Source organism: Hemicordylus capensis, chromosome 3 (assembly GCF_027244095.1).
Source record: "Hemicordylus capensis ecotype Gifberg chromosome 3, rHemCap1.1.pri, whole genome shotgun sequence".
In the NCBI taxonomy this organism is placed as follows: Eukaryota; Metazoa; Chordata; class Lepidosauria; order Squamata; family Cordylidae; genus Hemicordylus; species Hemicordylus capensis.
Genome location: NC_069659.1, coordinates 169,160,862 through 169,180,162, shown reverse-complemented (window position 1 = coordinate 169,180,162; position 19,301 = coordinate 169,160,862). Strand labels below are relative to the sequence as shown.

The window sequence follows — 19,301 nt, the reverse complement described above, 5'->3', positions numbered from 1 at the left end:
GTACCCCTGCGCAGTGCCAGCATGTACATGGCATCTGCACAGGCACCATGTGAGTGATCAGCATGGTGTTGCTAACTGCGCAAATGGCACCCGCGCATGAGCAATGCTGTGTGAGTACTCAGGTAAGGACCTGCTCTCCTCTTTCTTAAAGCTTCCACTCTCTGCTCCCCTCCCTGTTGTGCCGAACCAGTGCTCAAACCGCAGTTCATGCACACCCCTAAGTATGACTTCCACTTCCCCAGTCAATTATTATTAGATTTGTTAGCATGCTATATTTATACATTTCTTTCCTCTCAAGAGCACGTGGTCAGTTTTTGACTTCACCATCTCAGCTTTCAAGGCAGGAGGTTGTGGGGGCAGGGGAGGAAGCACTGAATCTTTAGCTCATGGGTCTCAAATGCAGCTCTCCTGCCACGTTGACCCACAATCCCATCATCAATGGCTACCGGCCATTGTGAATAGGGATTTTGGAGGTTATAGTACAACAGTTGTTAATGAGCTGCAGTTTGAGACCCCTGCTTTAGATAAAACTCAAGATCTATATAATAGTCAAAGGAATTGTTAATGGATTTTGTCAATTAAATATAAGAAGCACTCTAGGCTTTGAATGGTTTCCAGGTGCACAGGGCTTACTTAATGGGTATGGAAAGGGCTGACCCAAAGATAAATAGTGCCCTGGGTAAGGGGTGCCTTTGGTGCCCCCTATGGTAATTTACAGAAGTTCAGTTTTGTAGTTAATGCCCAACACAAAAGCATCAGTTCTTAAACTGTCACAGTACCCTAGTAGGATACTATGGGACTGGTTTTTCAAAGCAGTCAAATGCCAAATGCTAGAGCGAGAAAGGCAAGTTGCATACACCTGACAGGGTTAAGGCTGGGCAAGACAGTTCTGCAGTTTCAATTTTGCCAGCAATGGCTGCATTTTGCAGCTTAATGGCAAGAAGTAGTCTTGAGGAATTGCAAGGGCATTCAGGCGCGTTTAAAGAATTGATGCTGCTTCAAAGACTAGCATTGCCTGTTTAGGTCTCCGTCTGCTCAAACTGTGTATTTGTAAATAAACAAATATTCTAAAGAACACAACTAAATATCCAGTATTCTTTTATGACATAGAAACTTACTCTGTAAAAGACTGCCTCCCTGGGACAACTTTCAGTTTTAGGGAATTGGGGAGCACAAAAATCACCACCAAAAAAACAAACCACCAAAACAACAACACCAAACAATCCCCCCAAAACTCTGCATGTAAAGGGGGATGGTTTAATTATATGGTATTGCCATCTTTAGGAATAGGTGAAATTTAACTAAAAATTAAATTGTAGCTAGTATGACCTTGATTGTAAAGGTGGCATTTCAACCTAGATTTAACCTTCCAGATTGTTTGGACAGATATAGGCTTGCTGCTTTTGTTTGTCAGTAACAGGAGCATAATTTTTACTTGGATTTAATTATACTTGAAATTACCAATTAAGTTTCCAAATGTTTGGCTCTATTTGTCTGCTTGTGATTTAACTCTTGTGTACTATAATGACCCATTGGCCTGGCAACAGCCTCGAAACTAGCATGAGGAGGCTCACACAGGCAACTGGCAAACAGCAAACTATTTGGGCTAAGTAAGGGTCTAACTACATGCTCATTAAAACAAGTATCACAGACCCCCCCCCCCCTTTTGGCTAAAGGAAAATCAGCTTGAGGAAGTGATATGGAGTAAAATAGTAGTAGGGGAAGGAAAGATTTTGCCATTGAATCAGTGTAGACTCCTAGCGATCACAATCCATGTGATTTTCTTGGTAGAATACAGGAGTGGTTTACCAGTGCCTCCTCCCATGCAGTATGAGACAAAGCCTTTCAGCATTTCCCTATATCCCTGCTGCCCAAAATAGGTGACTACAAATGTATTTCCTAGGCACAGTGTGGGAAGCACACCGGTGGCGATTTGAACTCACAGCCTCTTACACTCTAGGCAAGCTGCTTTCCCCACTGCGCCACTGCTTAACTCTTTCCCTGCCTTCCACATCTTTGCTCCATATCATTCCCAAGCTTCTTCCTCCACCAGCGTTTTGTGGGTTTTCAAATGCATATTTGCCTTGGCAGGCAAATAACCAGACCCTGGCCTGGTGAAAAGAAGCTTGAGAGGAGGTGATTTGAAGCAGAAAAGTGGAGAGAAGAGAAAGGGTTAAGCACCGCTCCCATTTCTCCACTTCAGATTGTCCTCTCCAGAAGGCTGCATTTCCTTAAAAGAAATGGCTGTCAGGGTTCTGTTACATGGGTTTTCTGTGTAGCATGTAATTAGGCCCTCAGGGATATGTGGGGTCCAGGGCAAAATCAGAGTAAACTCTGAACCTCATCTACAATTATAAATACGACATTCCCTGCCCAGGCGTGCTCGCACGCACACACAGTGCCATGTCCTTTCACTTGCTAAAACCAACACACTTTTCAGTTACACAAACCTGCTCATTAATCAGAAGTGCCTAAGCATCCTTCTTTGATTAGTTCAGGAGAACTGATTTGCATTTACTGATCATGAAATCCTTTTAATCTCTTATTCCAGCAGAATAAGTCAAACACTGGTGTTAAGTATCTAAGATGGTAAATCAATCCTGATCAAACCTTCATCTTCCTGGGACTTTCTATGCTTAAAATGAGTCGATTCAGGTCTCTTTCAGTACATAATTGCATGATTGGTCCTACTTTGTTGCTATCTCATTGCTTTCCAACAACAGGTTCTTTGAAGTCTTGGGGGGGGAGGGCGGGGAGTTTCCAATCAGGCATGTAAATGCATTTTATTCCTTGATGCTTGTTCATGCAGCATCATTAATCCTCAGCATGAAATCAATAGGCTTAAAATGCTTAATCACATCAAAATGCAATGTACAAATCCATGCAGATGACTTTTGGTGTACTAGGCATAGAAATAAACAGCATTTATAGACAGGCTGCCTTCTGATCAGGAAAAAAAAAGCCCCACTTGTCTATCATAGGAATATAAATGAATTCATTTTCTTTCTCTCTCTCTCAGTGGCTGACATGCAGTACAGCCTGATGAGAGTGGAGCAAGAGTTCTGCCCTTTCAAGCAGCCAGTAAAGCTAATTGCATGTGAGGCTTGGCTTGCAGTGCTGGGTGGGCGGAGGAAGGTGGAGGTGTGATTTTTGTTTCTCCCCCCCTCCCCACAAAAAAACCCTTTCTCTACCAGGAATATGTCCCTGAGGATTGTGCCCCCTTTGTGGGAAGGAAAGAGATGCTAAAACTGCATTACCATTTTGCTGTGCCCATGCAGTGCTGCAAGCCAAGCCAAACCTCCCATGCGGCTAGTTTACTGGCTCCGAGTAGGAATGGAGCTCTTGTTCCACTCTCATCAGGCTGCACTGCATTCACCCAGTAATGTTTTCCTAGCTCCAGCTACATGGACACAACTCAGTCCTCAAAAATGTTGTGGCATTTTTGCTGTTGGGAAAAATACGAGCACTTTGATTATGTCAGTGCAGAACCAGTTTTCTGTAACATATCGTCAGTCAACATCTCAATTCTTCACTTGCTTATGCAGCGAAGTTGTGCTTGTGCAAGACAATCATGTAGCTGTACTGAATCACAGGGATTTTCAGAACTGTACCTTTGTGCTCTTGCAGGGAACTTGTGCAAAAGGTCCCTGCAAAATATGAAGCATGCCACATGTTGTGCATTTTGTTGCACAAGGGCAAACATAGTTGAACTAGCACATTAGTCTTGAATGCAAGTTCCAGACTCAGCATAACTAGCTAGTGCAACATTATTGCACTAGTGCAACGTCCTTGTGCAAGCACAGCATTAGTCAGCATCTCGGTTACTGTATCTTTCAGAGAATGGTCTGTGTGCACGTTAGGTGTGCGCGTTAAGTATATTTTGTTGGGCTGCAACACATAATTGAATCATTAGTTAGTCAGTACAAAATCTTTTGATCTATTAGTTGTGTTAATTTATTTTAATGCAAGTATTTAGAGAAAGAGTTCCAATCTTTGGTTCTGCAGTTGTTGGACTACAACTCCCAACATCCTCTGCCACAATGGACATTCACCTTCTGGGCCCAACATCAACACAACAGGTGTGAGGAAAAGCAGGATATGAATAAGCTGATGTAAGACCCAGCCTCTTGTCATGCAAGTTATTTTACTCTTAATCCTCCTCCCTAACTCCCAACATGGCAGGTTTTACACCCTCAAGCCTCCAGATTCCAAGTATGATCTACCATATTCTGTTCCTTGGTCTACTATGGATACTTTTTTCCGGTTCAACATGTGCAGGAGGGGAGCAGTATTTTTTGCCCAGCAGATGCAATGATTGCAAGGACATGACCAAACGTCAGTTAGTTGAAAATGCCTTTGTACATAGTTCGAAAACTTCAGTTAGTTCAAAATGTGGCAGCCAGATTGGTCTCTGGGGTAACCTGGAGAGACCATATTATGCCTGTTTTAAAACAGTTACAGTGGCTGCTGATATGTTTCTGGGAAAAATACGAAGTGCTGGTTATTACTTTTAAAGCCCTGAATGGCTTAGGTCTGGGTAACCTTAGAGAGCACCTTCTTCTGCATGATTTCCACCACACGTTAAGGTCATCTGAGGAGGTCTGTCTCCAGTGACCACAGGTGCATCTGGTGGCAACCCAGAGGCAGGCCTTCTCCTTAGCTGCTCCTGGGATGTGGAATGCACTCCCGGAAGAAATTCATCATTTCATGGTTTGGCCTGGCCTTCCATGGTTTTTAAATTGTTTTAACTGTTTTAATTGTTAATGGTTTTATTCTGTTTTAAAATTGTTCTGTAATGATTGTTTTAAAACAGATTTTATGCTGTCTTATATTGAAAGAGTAGAAGAGGACGACCAGCAGCAAAGTGGATGGACTCGGTTACGACAGCAATGAATGCACCATTGAGAGACCTTAAAGGCCAAGCTGAAGACAGATCATCCTGGAGAGAATCTATCCATGTGGTCACTAAGACTCAACACTGACTTGACAGCACTTAATCAATCAATCAATGATTGTTTTTAAAGGGATTGATTTGTGGGTTTTGTTGTTGTGCACTGCCCAGAGCCATTTGGATAGGGTGGTATATAAAGGCAATCAATCAATCAATCAATCGGGACAATTTAGCTACACTGAGCATAAGAAAAGGGCCGTGCAGTTTAAAACATGGATGAAAATGAACATCAGCAACATAGTTCAGAAGGGGTGATGAAAAAGGTAGACATTTGTCAGTGTAAGAAAGAACAAAAATGAGAAAGTGTGAGTAATTTCAGCTCTTTGAAAGTAGTGTTCAGCAGGATGATTCAAGCCAAGCAAGCCATCCAGCCCACAACTTCCCCCTAAATACGACAATGATACAACGTGAAATGAAACCCAAAAGGCAGCTCCACAGCTGCCAATCAGAGAATGAGCCAAGCCATGAGCCAAGAAGGCAACAACAGGCTCTCGTGCCAACACAGAAAGCTGTATTCTAGAATTTGGCACCTGGATTCTGCAGCTGCCAAACACAGCCCATCTGGTAAAAGTGAGTTCGCTGTACAGCCAAAGGAAAACTGGGGTGGGGTTGGGTGAGGGGATTGAGAATGCAAAAGCAAAAAAACTGAATGTTGGACAGAGAGCATAAGGAGTGACTGAACATAAGAGATTTAATTGCATTTCTAACACAGTCATCAGGAACACCTCACACATACTTAAAAGTGGACCTAGGATCGGATTAGGTAGGAGCAAAACTTTATATCCTTAGCATGCAGATAATAGCAGTGGCTTACTCCCACTAATTCACTTTCTGAGAGGTCTCAGAGAATGGGGTAAGGGCAGTGACTGCCTCAAGATTCATGAAAACTCTCTGGTAGGTGCACAGCCACATCTAACAGAGTTGCTGGTTTTGATATGATTAAACCAAATCTAAGCTGCTGATATTTTGGCTAATATCAGAAAAGACGGATAATCTTATGTTCATTATTGGGAAGATGACACAACAAGACAAAAATGTACTTTCATTTACTCAAGAGCTACCCCTAGGGGTACAGACACTGCACCTCCCTTTATAACACATTTGACTTTGGGCCAAGCTAAGTGTTTGCTACTTCTCCTCTGCACAGGGGAGAAGCAGCATATATGTGTCAATTTGAAGACAGATCATCCTGGAGAGAATCTATCTATGTTGCTCCTAAGCGTCAACACCAACTTGGCGACACTTAATCGATCAATGTACCAATTTGCAGTAGGGGAAGTTTTCCCCTTCCCACTGCTTTCTCCTGACAAGCCCACCCTGCCACCCCCGCCTAGTGCTTGTGACAAACATGTATCTGGGAACAAAATAGCAGGAGCAGGGGGCAGGCTGCAGGAAAAAAGCAGAATGGTGGGAGAGTTAGGCCTCCACCCACCACTGTTTCTTGCTTGCTGATCTTTCCTCCACGCTCTCTGCTCTGCAGTAGATGAGGACAGCGTAGTTCCTCAAGTAGAGCAGCACAAATTGAGTCCCCCCAAGGGAGGTGGGAAAGCCATTTTAAAAGAAGAAAAGACAATGGTTTTAAAAACTTCTAAGGTTGTGTCAATATTTCATTAATAGTTTCACCATCAGTTTCAGACTAGTATGAATGGTGACCTGACATGAATTTGGTCTCTGGCTTTTCACAAGTCTGCTTAATGCATGCTGGAAGCCTATATAAACTGTGTTCTGAAAGGATGTGTGAAACGCGACCCATATTTAATTGAATTTCTATTTGACCTTATCCTAATGGTCAACACTCTAGTCAGCACATTGCCAGCAAAGCATCAGGAGCACATGAAGCAAAACATCCACAGTTATGGGTAGCCGGGCCCTTCTGAAGCTATGTCAAAGAACCCAATGACAAACCATGACACATGACCTCAGTGTGTAAGTACCTCCATTCCCTTGTGAGCAGAGCATGCAATACCTACAGGGAAGCACTGCTGCAGTCTCTTGCCCCGGAAGAATGCTGCTGCAAGGTTGGACTTTGAGGTTCCCTGCTGTCCAGTGGCTTCAATGGGACTAAAGTGGCTTGAGTACAAGAGACATGCCGCAAGGCCCAACCGAAACATTAATTGCATGGTCAGGCTGAAGTGTTTACCCATGTGTCAATTCACACAGCAGCTTTCAAATTTAAATTGAACTTTCAGCCACCACCTGTGTAATGTTAGCTCACCAGGGCTTCGGCTCTGCGGACTGATGTCCTGGCATGCTAACCTCACAGGAATAACAACATGAGTGCCCAATTTAAACATGATGTCTGTCAAGTTGAACTCACATGGATAAGCAATTTTATCCCATCAATTGTCCCAGTCAGGGATTAAGTTGGGCCCACATTATGTAGAATGAGGTGGTAGACTCATCTGTAGTAGAAATCCAAACTGTACTGCTTCAGACTGCAGGTGGAGGTAGAGAATTGCATTTTTTAATTTCCTCCCAATTTCCTCCCAACAATATCCCTGGCGGTTGCTAAATTTTGTTATACATTGACCAAACTAAGAGAAGCTAGAGCACAGCAATCGGTTACTGTCAAAGATTCCTGATTTTATATATTTGATGACATTTTAGACTTTGTTTCCATTATTTTCTTTTTACTGTGTATATTCTGCGTATATTGATGTTTGATCTAAGATCGTAAATAAACAACAACAACAATTTCCTCCCACATAGATAACACTTTGCATGTACTTTTAAATAAAAAATTAGTATAGCTTTTGTGGTAATTTACAACATGTGGGGAACCTTTTACTTTGAGGAATGTTCTAAAAGGTGACACCTGCCCCTGCATTCTGCAATCTGAAGGGATAACAGTACAGAATTCTATCTCAGTAACTTTTAGAACAGATGCAGTACTTAAGCTTTGGGGACTGTGAATCTGAATTCTACTAATTTTCAAAACCTAAACTAGTAGAGGCTAAACTGGTCACGTTCATTCTGTGAATGTGAAATCAGTTTTTAAATATGTTGAGTACTTTTAATGCCTGCTTTAGAGGGTTTTAACATGGAGTGTTGCAAGAAATTTGTGTTATTATCTAGCGACACAGTGCTGCCTGCTGGAAGAACTCCAGGCCTGCACAACTTGAGATCAGCAAGTCAGCTGCAGTCTACTAGCAATATATAGCAGCCCATCTGGGATGCTAGGGTTTTGTGTGATGCCTGAAAACCTGGTGGACTATCAGACACTTGGCATGCTGCAATACATTATAGAAGCATTCTCCTGAACAGCATTTTACAGACCTCAGAAGGGATGACTTCCTACTATTACTACTACAACAGATATTTATATACCGCTCTTCATCCAAAGTTCTAAAAGCAGTTTAAATATACAGCAGTCATAGCTTTTGTGAAGCTTTGCTTCTCCAAAGGTCCATACATGAGTGTGAGGAAAGTTTCTCTTTGCCTCTACAGTGGTTCTGCAGAGTAGACATGGGGTGATTCCAGTTTATAGAAAGGCCTCTCCCTCATTTCCACACATATCAATACAAGTGCTTTCCATGTCCTAGGCCGTTCTGAGCTGCTAGCAAGTCATGATAGCATGACAGTGCCCATTTCAATGACTGCAACAGTGCATTCTGGAGGTAAGATGGGCCCATATTCATGGAAGACAATTGGCACAGCCCGCTACACGCTTTGTACAGTTGTCCCTCGCCAACCGTGAGGGTTTTGTTCCTGGAAAACCTCACAGTTGACAAAACTGCAGTAGACAAGCCATTAAAACAGGAGGTTAGGGGAATCGTGGTTGCGGAAAGATAGAAGATGAGGTAAAAAACAGAATCACCACCTGACTCCCAGTAATGACCCCCTGACCCCTGGAAATGATCCCCTGAACTCCCCCCAAACCACCCAAAGCCCCAGACATGACCCCCGGAAAAGATCCCTCCAAAACCACCATTTAAAAAAAAAAAAAAACACCTCATCAAACTACTACTACTCAGGTCGTGGTTGGTGAGTGCGATCACAATTTCCCAGTTGTGGATACTCAAATCCACGATTGAAATACTGCAGTTGGCGAGGGACCATTGTACCTGAGATATGGCTGCCACCAAGAAGATAAACCACTTGGGTTCTTCTGTGTTGGACACCATTTGTGTGAAGCAGCTCCCATGTGGTACAGTTTGATTTTAAGTATACCGGTGACACCAACCCCAAAAGGAAGGCTTTACTGATGGGATTAAAACCAGCCTATACCACACAGGAGATACTTCACACAAATACCTTCTTCTGTGGAAAGAAGCACATGCTATTTGTTTTCTTGTTGGCAGCCATGCTCCCTATGTGAAGCAGGCCTTAGAAGGCAAATTGAGTGCATACATGGGTCTATAGCTCCGATTTACCCATGATACAAATATATTCTTATTGGATGATAGTGATCATGCTACTACAGGCCTGCACAACTACAGCAGGCTTCCAAGATGAATGTAGTCCACCAGCCACATATCGTGGCCTGCCAGGTGCTTGGCAACTCCTTGTTTTTGCAATCCCTGGCAGGCAACAGAAACAGGAAATTTACTGAGTCACTGGTGGGCTGTTTAGCTTGGTGCATCACAAGTTATGCAGATCTGTGCTATATTTTGTTAATGTTAGAATTCTACAAGTTATCTGATACCAGAAAATACTGTGTGTGGGGAAACTCAGAAGTAAAGTATGTAACTACTAACCCTTTGTATAAAAGAGTCCCCCCCCCATCACGTTTTTTTACATGGACAGCCATGACAGAGGGAAATAAAACTGTTTCCCAGAAATTTCAAGTACACAATATCAACATTATATAATGCACAATAAAATACTTCATACCTGGAGTTGAAAAAACGAAAAGTGTTAACAGCTGACCTGGCACAGCCCCACATGCTCTCTCTGGAAATTGAACACAGACAATTAGGAATTTTAAGATACCCCAAAAACCGCATAGGGGTGTAGACAACAGGGAGGGAAATGTGCAGCAACAACAACAACAAAACCCAAGCACAGAGCCTACTTCTCGGGGTTTGCATGTTTCCACCTGAAATTTGCCTTCACTAGCACTGAAACAGACATCACTTGAAGTGTAGAGACTTTTTGTTGTTATAAAATGTTTATTATATTTATATATGTATTTAATACATGTTTATGCCTCCCTTCAATCAACGGTCCTCCGGGTAATTCATATAAAACAAATACAATTAATGGCATGCATCTTTCATTGTTGTTTTCTTAAGCATGATCATAAATCATAAAATAAAAAGTATTTGATTTGATATTTACTTTAAGAGGGTTAGGTATTGAAACAGCTGGACTCTAAAAATCAATCAGTCAGGGACATGATCCCTGCATGCTATTCATTTTAGGGGGAATCAGCATAAAACTAAGAGAGTCCTCCCATTTCTTCTGCTGTCCCCCAACCACTGCCTAGAATGGAAGGATTGTGTACTTCCACTTTTTAGTATCTCTCCCTTCCCTGAACTCAAAGCTCCAGCAAGCCATTCAGAACAGCTTTAAGCTCAAAGTAAATACTGGAGCAGGCCCTGGGTTGCTGAGCATGGCTTAAAGGAGGAAGAACAGGAAGCATGTCAACCTCCCATTCTGTGCATTGGCCAGCACACACTGCTCAGCACGCAAGAAGTAACTGGAGGAAGGGACTGCATTCTATATTTGTAAAATGCAATTCTAGGGTTGCAGCACTTCTGCAAAAATTCACCAGTGTAGAATTTTAGCAGCCCTGCAGAAAAGATAGAGATAAAAAATGCAATGATAGGTGCTTTATACAGAAAATAAAATGAAATGAATGTTGAAGTGAAACTCCACTACCACGTCTCAGGCCACTGGAAATAATGGTTATACTGTTTGTGCAACTGGGGTTAGGGGTGTGCACAGAACTGGCTGGTCCAGTTTGGTTCGAGTCTGGACCCGAACCAGACCAGGCCAGTTGGGTCGGGCACCCCCACAATGCCCCCCACAAACTGTTATTTTTTCATTTTTTTTTTAAAAAGACCAACCCAAAAAAACCACCTTACCCCCTCCGGGCGGGGGAATTCTCTGAGGCAGTGGGGGGGGGGTTCCCATGGAGGTTATCCCTCCCCCTACCAGCCTCCCATCTGTCCGACACTGGCCCATTCCGGCCTTTCCTCCCAGCATGGCGGCAATTTTGGAGGCTGCCACACCTGCACAATGGGCCTCTGAGTAGCCTGGGTCATGCCAGGCCATGCAGAAGCCCACTTCGCAGGCATGGTGGCCTCTAAAATGGCCACCACACTGGTGGGGGAAAGAATGGCAGAATGGTCCAGTTTTGGACAGATGGGAGGCCAGCAGATGGAGGGGGAACCGCCACAGACCCCCAAACATGCATGGCAGTTTGCGTTGTATGTGATCCAGTGGTTTAGAGAATGAAATAAATATCAAGTGCACAGTTTTCAACAACTGATATTTCAGCACCATGCTGTTACATTAGCTGTATAATCCTTCTCTATATTAATTAGCAGTACATGAAACACCCATGTAAGAAATCTGATTAGCTGCATTATGGTTAAAAAGGAGGGTCATTCAGTGGCTTAACTAAGGAGTTACACCATTAAAAAGACACAGAAAACTTGTATGTGAACTTCAGAATCTCATTATCTGCTTAAAATATTCCACAGCATTTTTCTGAAGGAAACTCCCATGGTTCTAACAAAACGTCATTTGTCTAAACAGTCATTTCATTACACTGGAAACACTGAGGATACTTTAGAAGCAGGGTGGCGCTGGGATCCTTAATGCAGCATGATTTTTAATGCATTGTAAAATAAACATTTCAAAGGGTGGTATGAATCCAATCTGTGTATGGCTAAAATTCTATGCTAACTTATTTAGGAATAAGTCCCACTGAACTCCATGAGGCTTTACTTCCAAGATAGTTTTTTCCAAATGTCTGGTAGCTAAGAGCACAGATACTCCCCGCCATCTTCTGCCGCTGTTTTAGAACTGGAGCTAAAGTTCACTCCTGCACTTAAAAAATGTTGCTTTTAAAATATGAAAGTAGAAAGTTTCTGTGTGAGTTACAGTTCTAAGGGCCACTAGGTGTAACGTTACAAAGAGTAGGCCTGATTCTGATCAGGATCACAGCACACTGGTAGGGATATTTAACCTTTTATTTCGGCATTGTTTGCCCAATGAAAGTCATGCACCCTGGAGTGGCTATTTAACCCCCAAAGGTACTATTTTCTTCTGGGTTGAACAGCCACTTCTGGGAGGGGTTTTCAGTAGAAAAACAGTTTGCAAGTACTACTCTAAGTACTTCCTGTGATATGCTTACAGACTGTGATGTGTGTGTAAGAACTTCCTATTATCTCCTTAAAGAGCAGGAGCATGACCAATATATGCCAGGCCAAATCCTAACACCTTAGAGTTTCTCCTCAGAGAAGAATTGAGGAAGTAGATTAGCAACCAGTGTTCCAAGATGTCCAAGGAACGTGGACCCCTCTGGGGCCTGGAGTCCCCTTGTCCGCCTGCCCACATCCCCTGCTGTCACTTGAACACCGGGCGGTTCAGAGGCTTGAAGGTGGTGGTGGGGGCAACTTTAAGGGCAGGGGAGGGTGCACTTACTCCTCCTTCGAATTCCCCCCCACCGGGGCTCTATTTGTAAAGACTGTGTCGGTGCGGCAGCATACCTCCCTGCCACCCCGTTCCCTCCTTGGTCGGAAGTGGTGTGTGTGTGTGTGCGGACGCCGGGCTCACTCACGCGCCTGGCATGCGCACATGCACCCGGCACTTCTGGCCAAGGAGGGAATGGGGCGGCAGGGAGGTATGCTGCCGCCCCGATGCAGTCTTTACAAACGGAATGCTGGTGGGGGAAATACAGTGGGAGGGGTAACAGCACCTTCCCTACCCTTAAAGTTGCCCCACCCTTGCCTTTGAACTGGCCCCTGCCAGTTCCGTGCACATCCCTACTTCCAACTGCACTGAAGCCTGGATGGAAATGAACAGTATTCATGTGCCCTGTGTCTGCATGAAGGTACACATACACTTTTTATTACCATCTGGGCTCTGAGGCAGCCAGAAGTTCCAATTGGCCTCGGAGGTGGATGGCAAGTGCAGGGTGGGGGTGGGGTAGGAAGAAAGAGCAGGACCAATAGCTATGGTGGCCTGTGACAAGTGTGTGTGTGTGTGTGGGGAGAGTAGGAGCCACAGCCATGGTAGAGGGAGAGCAGGAGCCATAGCGTCCGGAGGGGGGCAAGCATCGGGGTGGGGGGGGGGGAGAAACCATAGCCACAGCAGGCGGCAGGTGGCAGGAGTTGCAGTAGCACTCCATGCTGGTCATGGGGCACAGGCCACCCTTATTCAATGGCTGAACATGGGCCGTCTCTGACCTTGCTATGCCACTAAGTTGAGGAAACTCTTGCTCTCCTGGGGCATTTGATAAGGCTCATTCTCAACTAGTGTTGGGTGTTGAACAGCTCTCTTCTATTGTTGTTTTTTTTAAACTAGCTCTGCCAAAATGTAAAAGGGAAACGAAAAGAACTATCCTGCAGCAAGCCCAGGCAATGGTCTGAACACATATGATGCAGTCCCACTGCGAAAGCTAAACAGGTCTGGCCTTGCCTAGCTGTAAGGACAGGAGACTGCTGAGGAAGCTGCACTGAGTTCTTTGGCGAAAAAGTTAGTTTAAGTATGTATATGCAGTATACAGTATATACATACTCTTTCTCCAAAGAGCTCATATATTTATTTATTTATTTATTTATTTGATTTATATACCGCCCTTCCAAAATGGCTCAGGGCGGTTTACAATTAAAACAAACCACTAAAACAATAAAAAGCTAAAACAAATTAAAAACAATATAACAACGATCAACAATTTAAAAACATTTTAAAATAGCAATTAAACAATTCCAGTAATTAAAAGCCCCAAAATCGGGTTAGAATTTAAAAACACTGGAAAGCCAGGCCAAACAAATACGTTTTAAGGGCTCTCCTGAAGGCTAATAAAGAATTCAAATTACGGATTTCCACAGGGAGCGCATTCCACAGCCCTGGAGCAGCTATAGAGAAGGCCCACCTCTGAGTCGCCACCAGACGAGCTGGTGGTAACTGGAGACGAACCTCCTCAAATGACCTTAATGTGCGGTGGGGATCACGCAGAAGAAGGCGCTCTCTAAGGTAACTCGGGCCTAAGCCGTTCAGGGCTTTAAAGGTAATCACCAGCACTTTGTATTTTGCCCAGAAACATATCAGCAGCCAGTGCAATTGCTTCAAAATAGGCATAATATGGTCTCTCCGGGTTACCCCAGCGACCAATCTGGCTGCCGCATTCTGAACTAATTGAAGTTTCCGAACTACGTACAAAGGCAGCCCCATGTAGAGCGCATTGCAATAGTCAAGCCGGGAGGTCACCAGCTGATGCACCACTGTTTTGAGGTCATCCTCCTCAAGGAATGGACACAGCTGTCGAATCAGCCAAAGCTGATAGAAAGCACTGCTGGCCATGGCCTCTACCTGAGAAACCAGGGTGAGGCCTGGGTCCAGGAGTACTCCCAAGCTGCGCACCTGCTCCTTCTGAGGGAGTGTAACCCCATCCAGAACAGGGAGATCTAACTCACCCCTCCGATTCTGAGCCCCCAAAATGAGCACCTCCGTCGTGCTTGGATTCAGCTTCAATTTGTTCTCCCTCATCCAGCCCATTACTGCCTGTAGGCAGGCATTTAAAGAGTGAGTGCAATTTCCTGAAGATGAAAAGGAGAAGTAGATTTGGGTGTCATCAGAATACTGATAACACCCAGCACCAAATCTCCTGATGACCTCACCCAGCGGTTTCATGTAGATATTAAAAAGCATTGGTGACAGAATGGAGCCCTGAGGGACTCGATATAACAGCTCCTGCTTTGAGGAGCGACTGTCACCAAGCTCCACCATCTGGGATCTACCCGAGAGATAGGAACGGAACCACTGCAAAGCAGTGCCCCCTATTCTCAACTCCTCCAGGCGACCCAGAAGGATACCATGGTCGATGGTATTGAACGCCGCTGAGAGATCCAAGAGGACCAACAGAGTCACACTCCCTCTGTCGATTCCCTGGTAAAGGTCATCCATCAGGCTGACCAAGGCTGTCTCAACCCCATAGCCCGTTCTAAAGCCAGTTTGAAATGGGTCTAGATAATCAGTTTCCTCCAAAACCGCCTGGAGCTGGTTAGTCACCACCCTCTCGATTACCTTGCCCAGCCAGGGGAGATTGGCCTATAACTATCCATCGCTGAGGGATCCAGGGTAGGCTTCTTAAGAAGAGGTCTAACTATTGCCTCCTTCAAAAAAGGAGGCACCCTACCCTCCCCCAGCGATGCATTTATGATATTAACTAGGCCATGTCCAACAATCTCTCCGCTAGATCGAAGCAGCCAGGTTGGGCAAGGATCCAGAGAACAAGTGGAAGGCCGTACCGCTCCAAGCAGCTTGTCCACGTCATCAGGAGTCACAGATTGAAACTGATCCAACCTAACACTGCAAGAGGGATTGCTGGATACCTCCCTCACAGTCCCTGCAGAAATAGTGGAGTCCAAGTCAGCCCGAATACAGGAGATTTTATTTGCAAAGAACCCACTAAAGACATCACAGCAGAGTGTCTCTGGGAACTGATTTGAGGCAGAAGGAGCAGAGATTATACTCCTCACCACGTACATGAACTGGCAGACACAATGTGCGCTGACCAAAAACGCTTTTTTGCTGCACGCACTGCCATTGCATAGGTCTTCAAATGGGTTCTATGCTGCATCCTGTCAGATTCGAGCCGAGTTCTCCTCCACTTGCGTTCCAGTAGCCTACCAAGCCGCTTCATCCCCCGCAACTCCTCCGTGTACCAGGGGGCCATCTTAGAAGCAGGTCTGGAGGGACGCTTAGGAGCAATAATATCTACTGCCCTGGTGAGTTCCCTATTCCATGTTCCCACCAGGGCATCGACAGAATCACCGGCCGCACCAACATCGAAACCCTCCAAGGCCTTTTGGAAACCTGCTGGGTCCAGCAGCCTTTTTGGGCAGACCATCCTAATAGGTCCATCACCCCTGCAGGGGTGGATTGTGACCGTGATACCAACCTTAACCAGGTAGTGATCTGTCCATGACAATGGGGTAACCACCGGATTCCCCACCCACGGAACACCCCCCTGATCCGAACAGAAGACCAAATCCAGTGTGTGGCCGGCAACATGAGTTGGTTCAAAAATTAATTGGGATAGGCCCATAGTTGCCATGGCCGCTATGAACTCCTGAGCCGCACCAGACAAGCCAGTCCCAAAGTGGATATTGAAGTCCCCCAGCTCCAAGAGCCTGGGAGACTCCAACACCAACTCCTCAACCAGCTCCGTCAGCTCAGTTAGGGAGTCAGTTGGGCAGCGGGGTGAGCGGTACACCAACAGAATCCCCAGTCTATCCCTAGTTCCCAGCCTCAGAAATCACATCCACTCCACACACCCCGCCCACTTCCCCTAACGTGCTCCACAACAGAGTAACCTGGAGGGAGAAGCTGAGCCCACACTGGGCCACTCGCTTCCCCCAACCAGGTCTCAGTTATACATGCCAGGTCAGCTCCTTCATCCATGATCAAATCATGAACAATTTCGGTCGTATTTTGAACTGACCTGGCATTACAAAGGAGCAAGGTCAGGCTCTGTGGGTAGTTGATGCTGCTCCCCAAGGCCTGAGAGTTGTCAGAACAGTTGGAAGTAGAAATAGTTACTAAATTACTAATTTCTCTTCCCCTGTAACGGCCAGCTGTTCTGCCAGTGCCAGTTCTTCTATTCCCCACCACTACAGCAATAGCTGCCCTAAGGCTGCCAAGCGCACCCCCTGCATCATCCCCCTCAGGAGAGCCCAAACACATCTCATCAACTAGGCCTGGCACAACTCAGGGCAATAAAAACAGCACTTGACCCACCCACAAAACAACCATCCCCCAGCCCTCAGTCCCACGCCCGGAGGCCCGGCCCCAAAGGCCGGCCCCCTTTGGCGGCCGCCGGCCACGCTGCTGGCATGTCTTCAGCAGTATTTATAAGTCTCTAAAGCTTCCCAGCAGCCCCTTCTGCCACAAAGGACTGCTGGCCGACACAGGTGTTAGCTATCAGGGTTTCTGAAGGCAGCAGGCTGGAAGGCAGCTCTTCGTCAGGGCAAGATGGAAACACAAACCCAGAGGGCCAGATGTAAAGTCCGAGCAGTGGGGGGGGGGAGGGAGGAAATGATATATAGACATATATATATTGATATATAGACATATATCAAACGCACAGAGATACAAAACCAAAACTTACTTGAATGGTGATACAGATAAACACAGGGCATGGTGCAGCCAAATGTAAGCAAATTTGATTTCAATAAGAGAAAGTTTAAAAAATTATCTAACACTTCTGGCACTACAAATGCACTTCTAACCATCTACTGTAGTCTTAGAATTCTGTTCCAGAAATTGGGAGAGGGTCAATGGCTGACAACCAGAACAACAAACAACTTGCAGAGTAAGTAAATTTGAGCTAGTGCAAGAAGTTAGCTTAGTTGCACTAAAATGGGAATTTACTGAATAGCACTATAGCACACTTGTGCAAATGTCCTCATTAAAACAAATTAGGCATGCCGCAGTTGCACAACTATTGTGCAAGCATGCTTGTGGTAGCACAAGACTAGTACAACTAGCAAGCACAACAGTTTTGCGCTAGTGCAATGCCCTTCTGCACACTGAGGCACTTCCCCCGACCCCAACCCAATTTCACATATACATTTATAGAGTCAGAGCTCTTGGTGACTAACCAGGAAAGACACTCAGGCAGTTCTGACAATCACAGAGACCCGCCTCGGAAGGGTGACCGGGGAGAGCGAGCTTAGCCTGCTCTGCCCGCACACGAGCAGACAGTCTGCTCTGGGCAGCCGAAGCAGCCGCCCACATGACTGCTGGTTCAGTTACGGAGCTGGTGGGTGCTGGAGGGAGCGGGGGCCGATGCTGGAGAAACCCCCGGAGCTGGGAGGTGGCTTTTCACCTTCCCTCCAGAGGCCTACTTGTGAGTTGCTGCGGTGCGGAGTTGCGCCACGGCAATTCACAATTGCTTAAACTGGGTTTGCGAAGCGCTCGCTCCGCAAACCCGGTTTAAGCACTGGGCTACTTAAGTTGACCCAGTGGTTGACTCTTAAGTGGTTGACCCGCTTAAGCACCACCGGGCTCGCAGCCAAGCCCGGTGGTTTTCACGACTGCAGAAAATCGGGCTAGCGGAGGCTAGCCCGATTTTCTACAATCGTGTGAATAGCCTCAATGACATCATTTGAGTGGATTAGCACTTAATGGTTACTGATTATGCTAATGATTATGTTTCATGATTATGTAGTTTTGAATGTAGGACTATACTGTGTGTTTTTGTATATGTATTTACTGCTGATCCATGACTGTAATAAATAAATCATTAACCAGGAAAGAGATTTTGCAGTCATGTAAATAGCTCAATAAAAACAGGGATCCAGTATGCAACAGCTATGAAAAAGGCAGATTCCATGCTAGGGATCATTAGCTGCTGTGTGTGATTATACTGTCAACCACTTCACATTACTCCTTTAGAAGAAAACCAAGGAATTGATTTGCTTATCAGGATTTCCCACTTTCTTTGGAGTTGCGTTAGTAGACAAAAGTTAAAGGCTACTATGCACAAATACCACTTTTGCATCATCTTAGTGACAAGACTGCAACAAAAAGGTCTTGCACGGGCACAGTAGTTTTATTATTACAACCTATCCAAGATGAGTGAACATGCAAAGCGGAGACATCTACACATGTTCAATGTCTGCATGGATTCAACACACATCCAACTGTATATATGTAGGGCTCTCCCTGTGACTGGGAAATCTACTTTTGCAGGGTCCCTGATTCTGTGGAGCAAGCCCTACGTGTGTACAGTTGTATGGATATTGACACCACACAAATATTCAAGTGAATCCATGCAGATAAGGAGGTGGGGATTGTTGTTGTGATCTTGCTCTCCCTCCATGTATTCATTCATTCTGGATGTGTTGTGAGAATAGAACCAGTATTTAACCAAGGTAACATCTGACTAAACCATGGTTAAGGGTTGTCCAAAAACCAGGGGCCACATTCACATGTAACAGGAAACTGGAGGTCCTTTCACCTCCAGTTCCCAAACTGTTCAAACCAGGAATTGGAGTTACCAAAAGGGGGGGGGGGGCTGCAGTTTCCCTTCCCAAACCACATGTTGTCACCTTCAGTTCTCTCTTGGTTTCCAGTGCTGGGCTACTGGTTTCCCTGTACCAGCATTACATATGAATGCTGGCACACAGTTTCACTTCTCTAAAACTGGAGTTAAGGGAGGAAGCTCCTC

The 19,301-nt window shown here is 45.2% G+C and overlaps 1 protein-coding gene across 1 annotated transcript in view; it reads right to left on the bottom strand.

Annotated features, from left to right (window-relative positions):
* Positions 1–19,301, bottom strand: part of KLF12 (KLF transcription factor 12) — a 298,698-nt gene that overhangs the window by 65,172 nt on the left and 214,225 nt on the right. Inside the window, exon 6 of the mRNA XM_053312269.1 lies at positions 9,785–9,844. Within this exon, the coding sequence (XP_053168244.1) occupies positions 9,785–9,844 (60 nt within the window). The remainder of the gene's footprint in view (positions 1–9,784; positions 9,845–19,301) is intronic.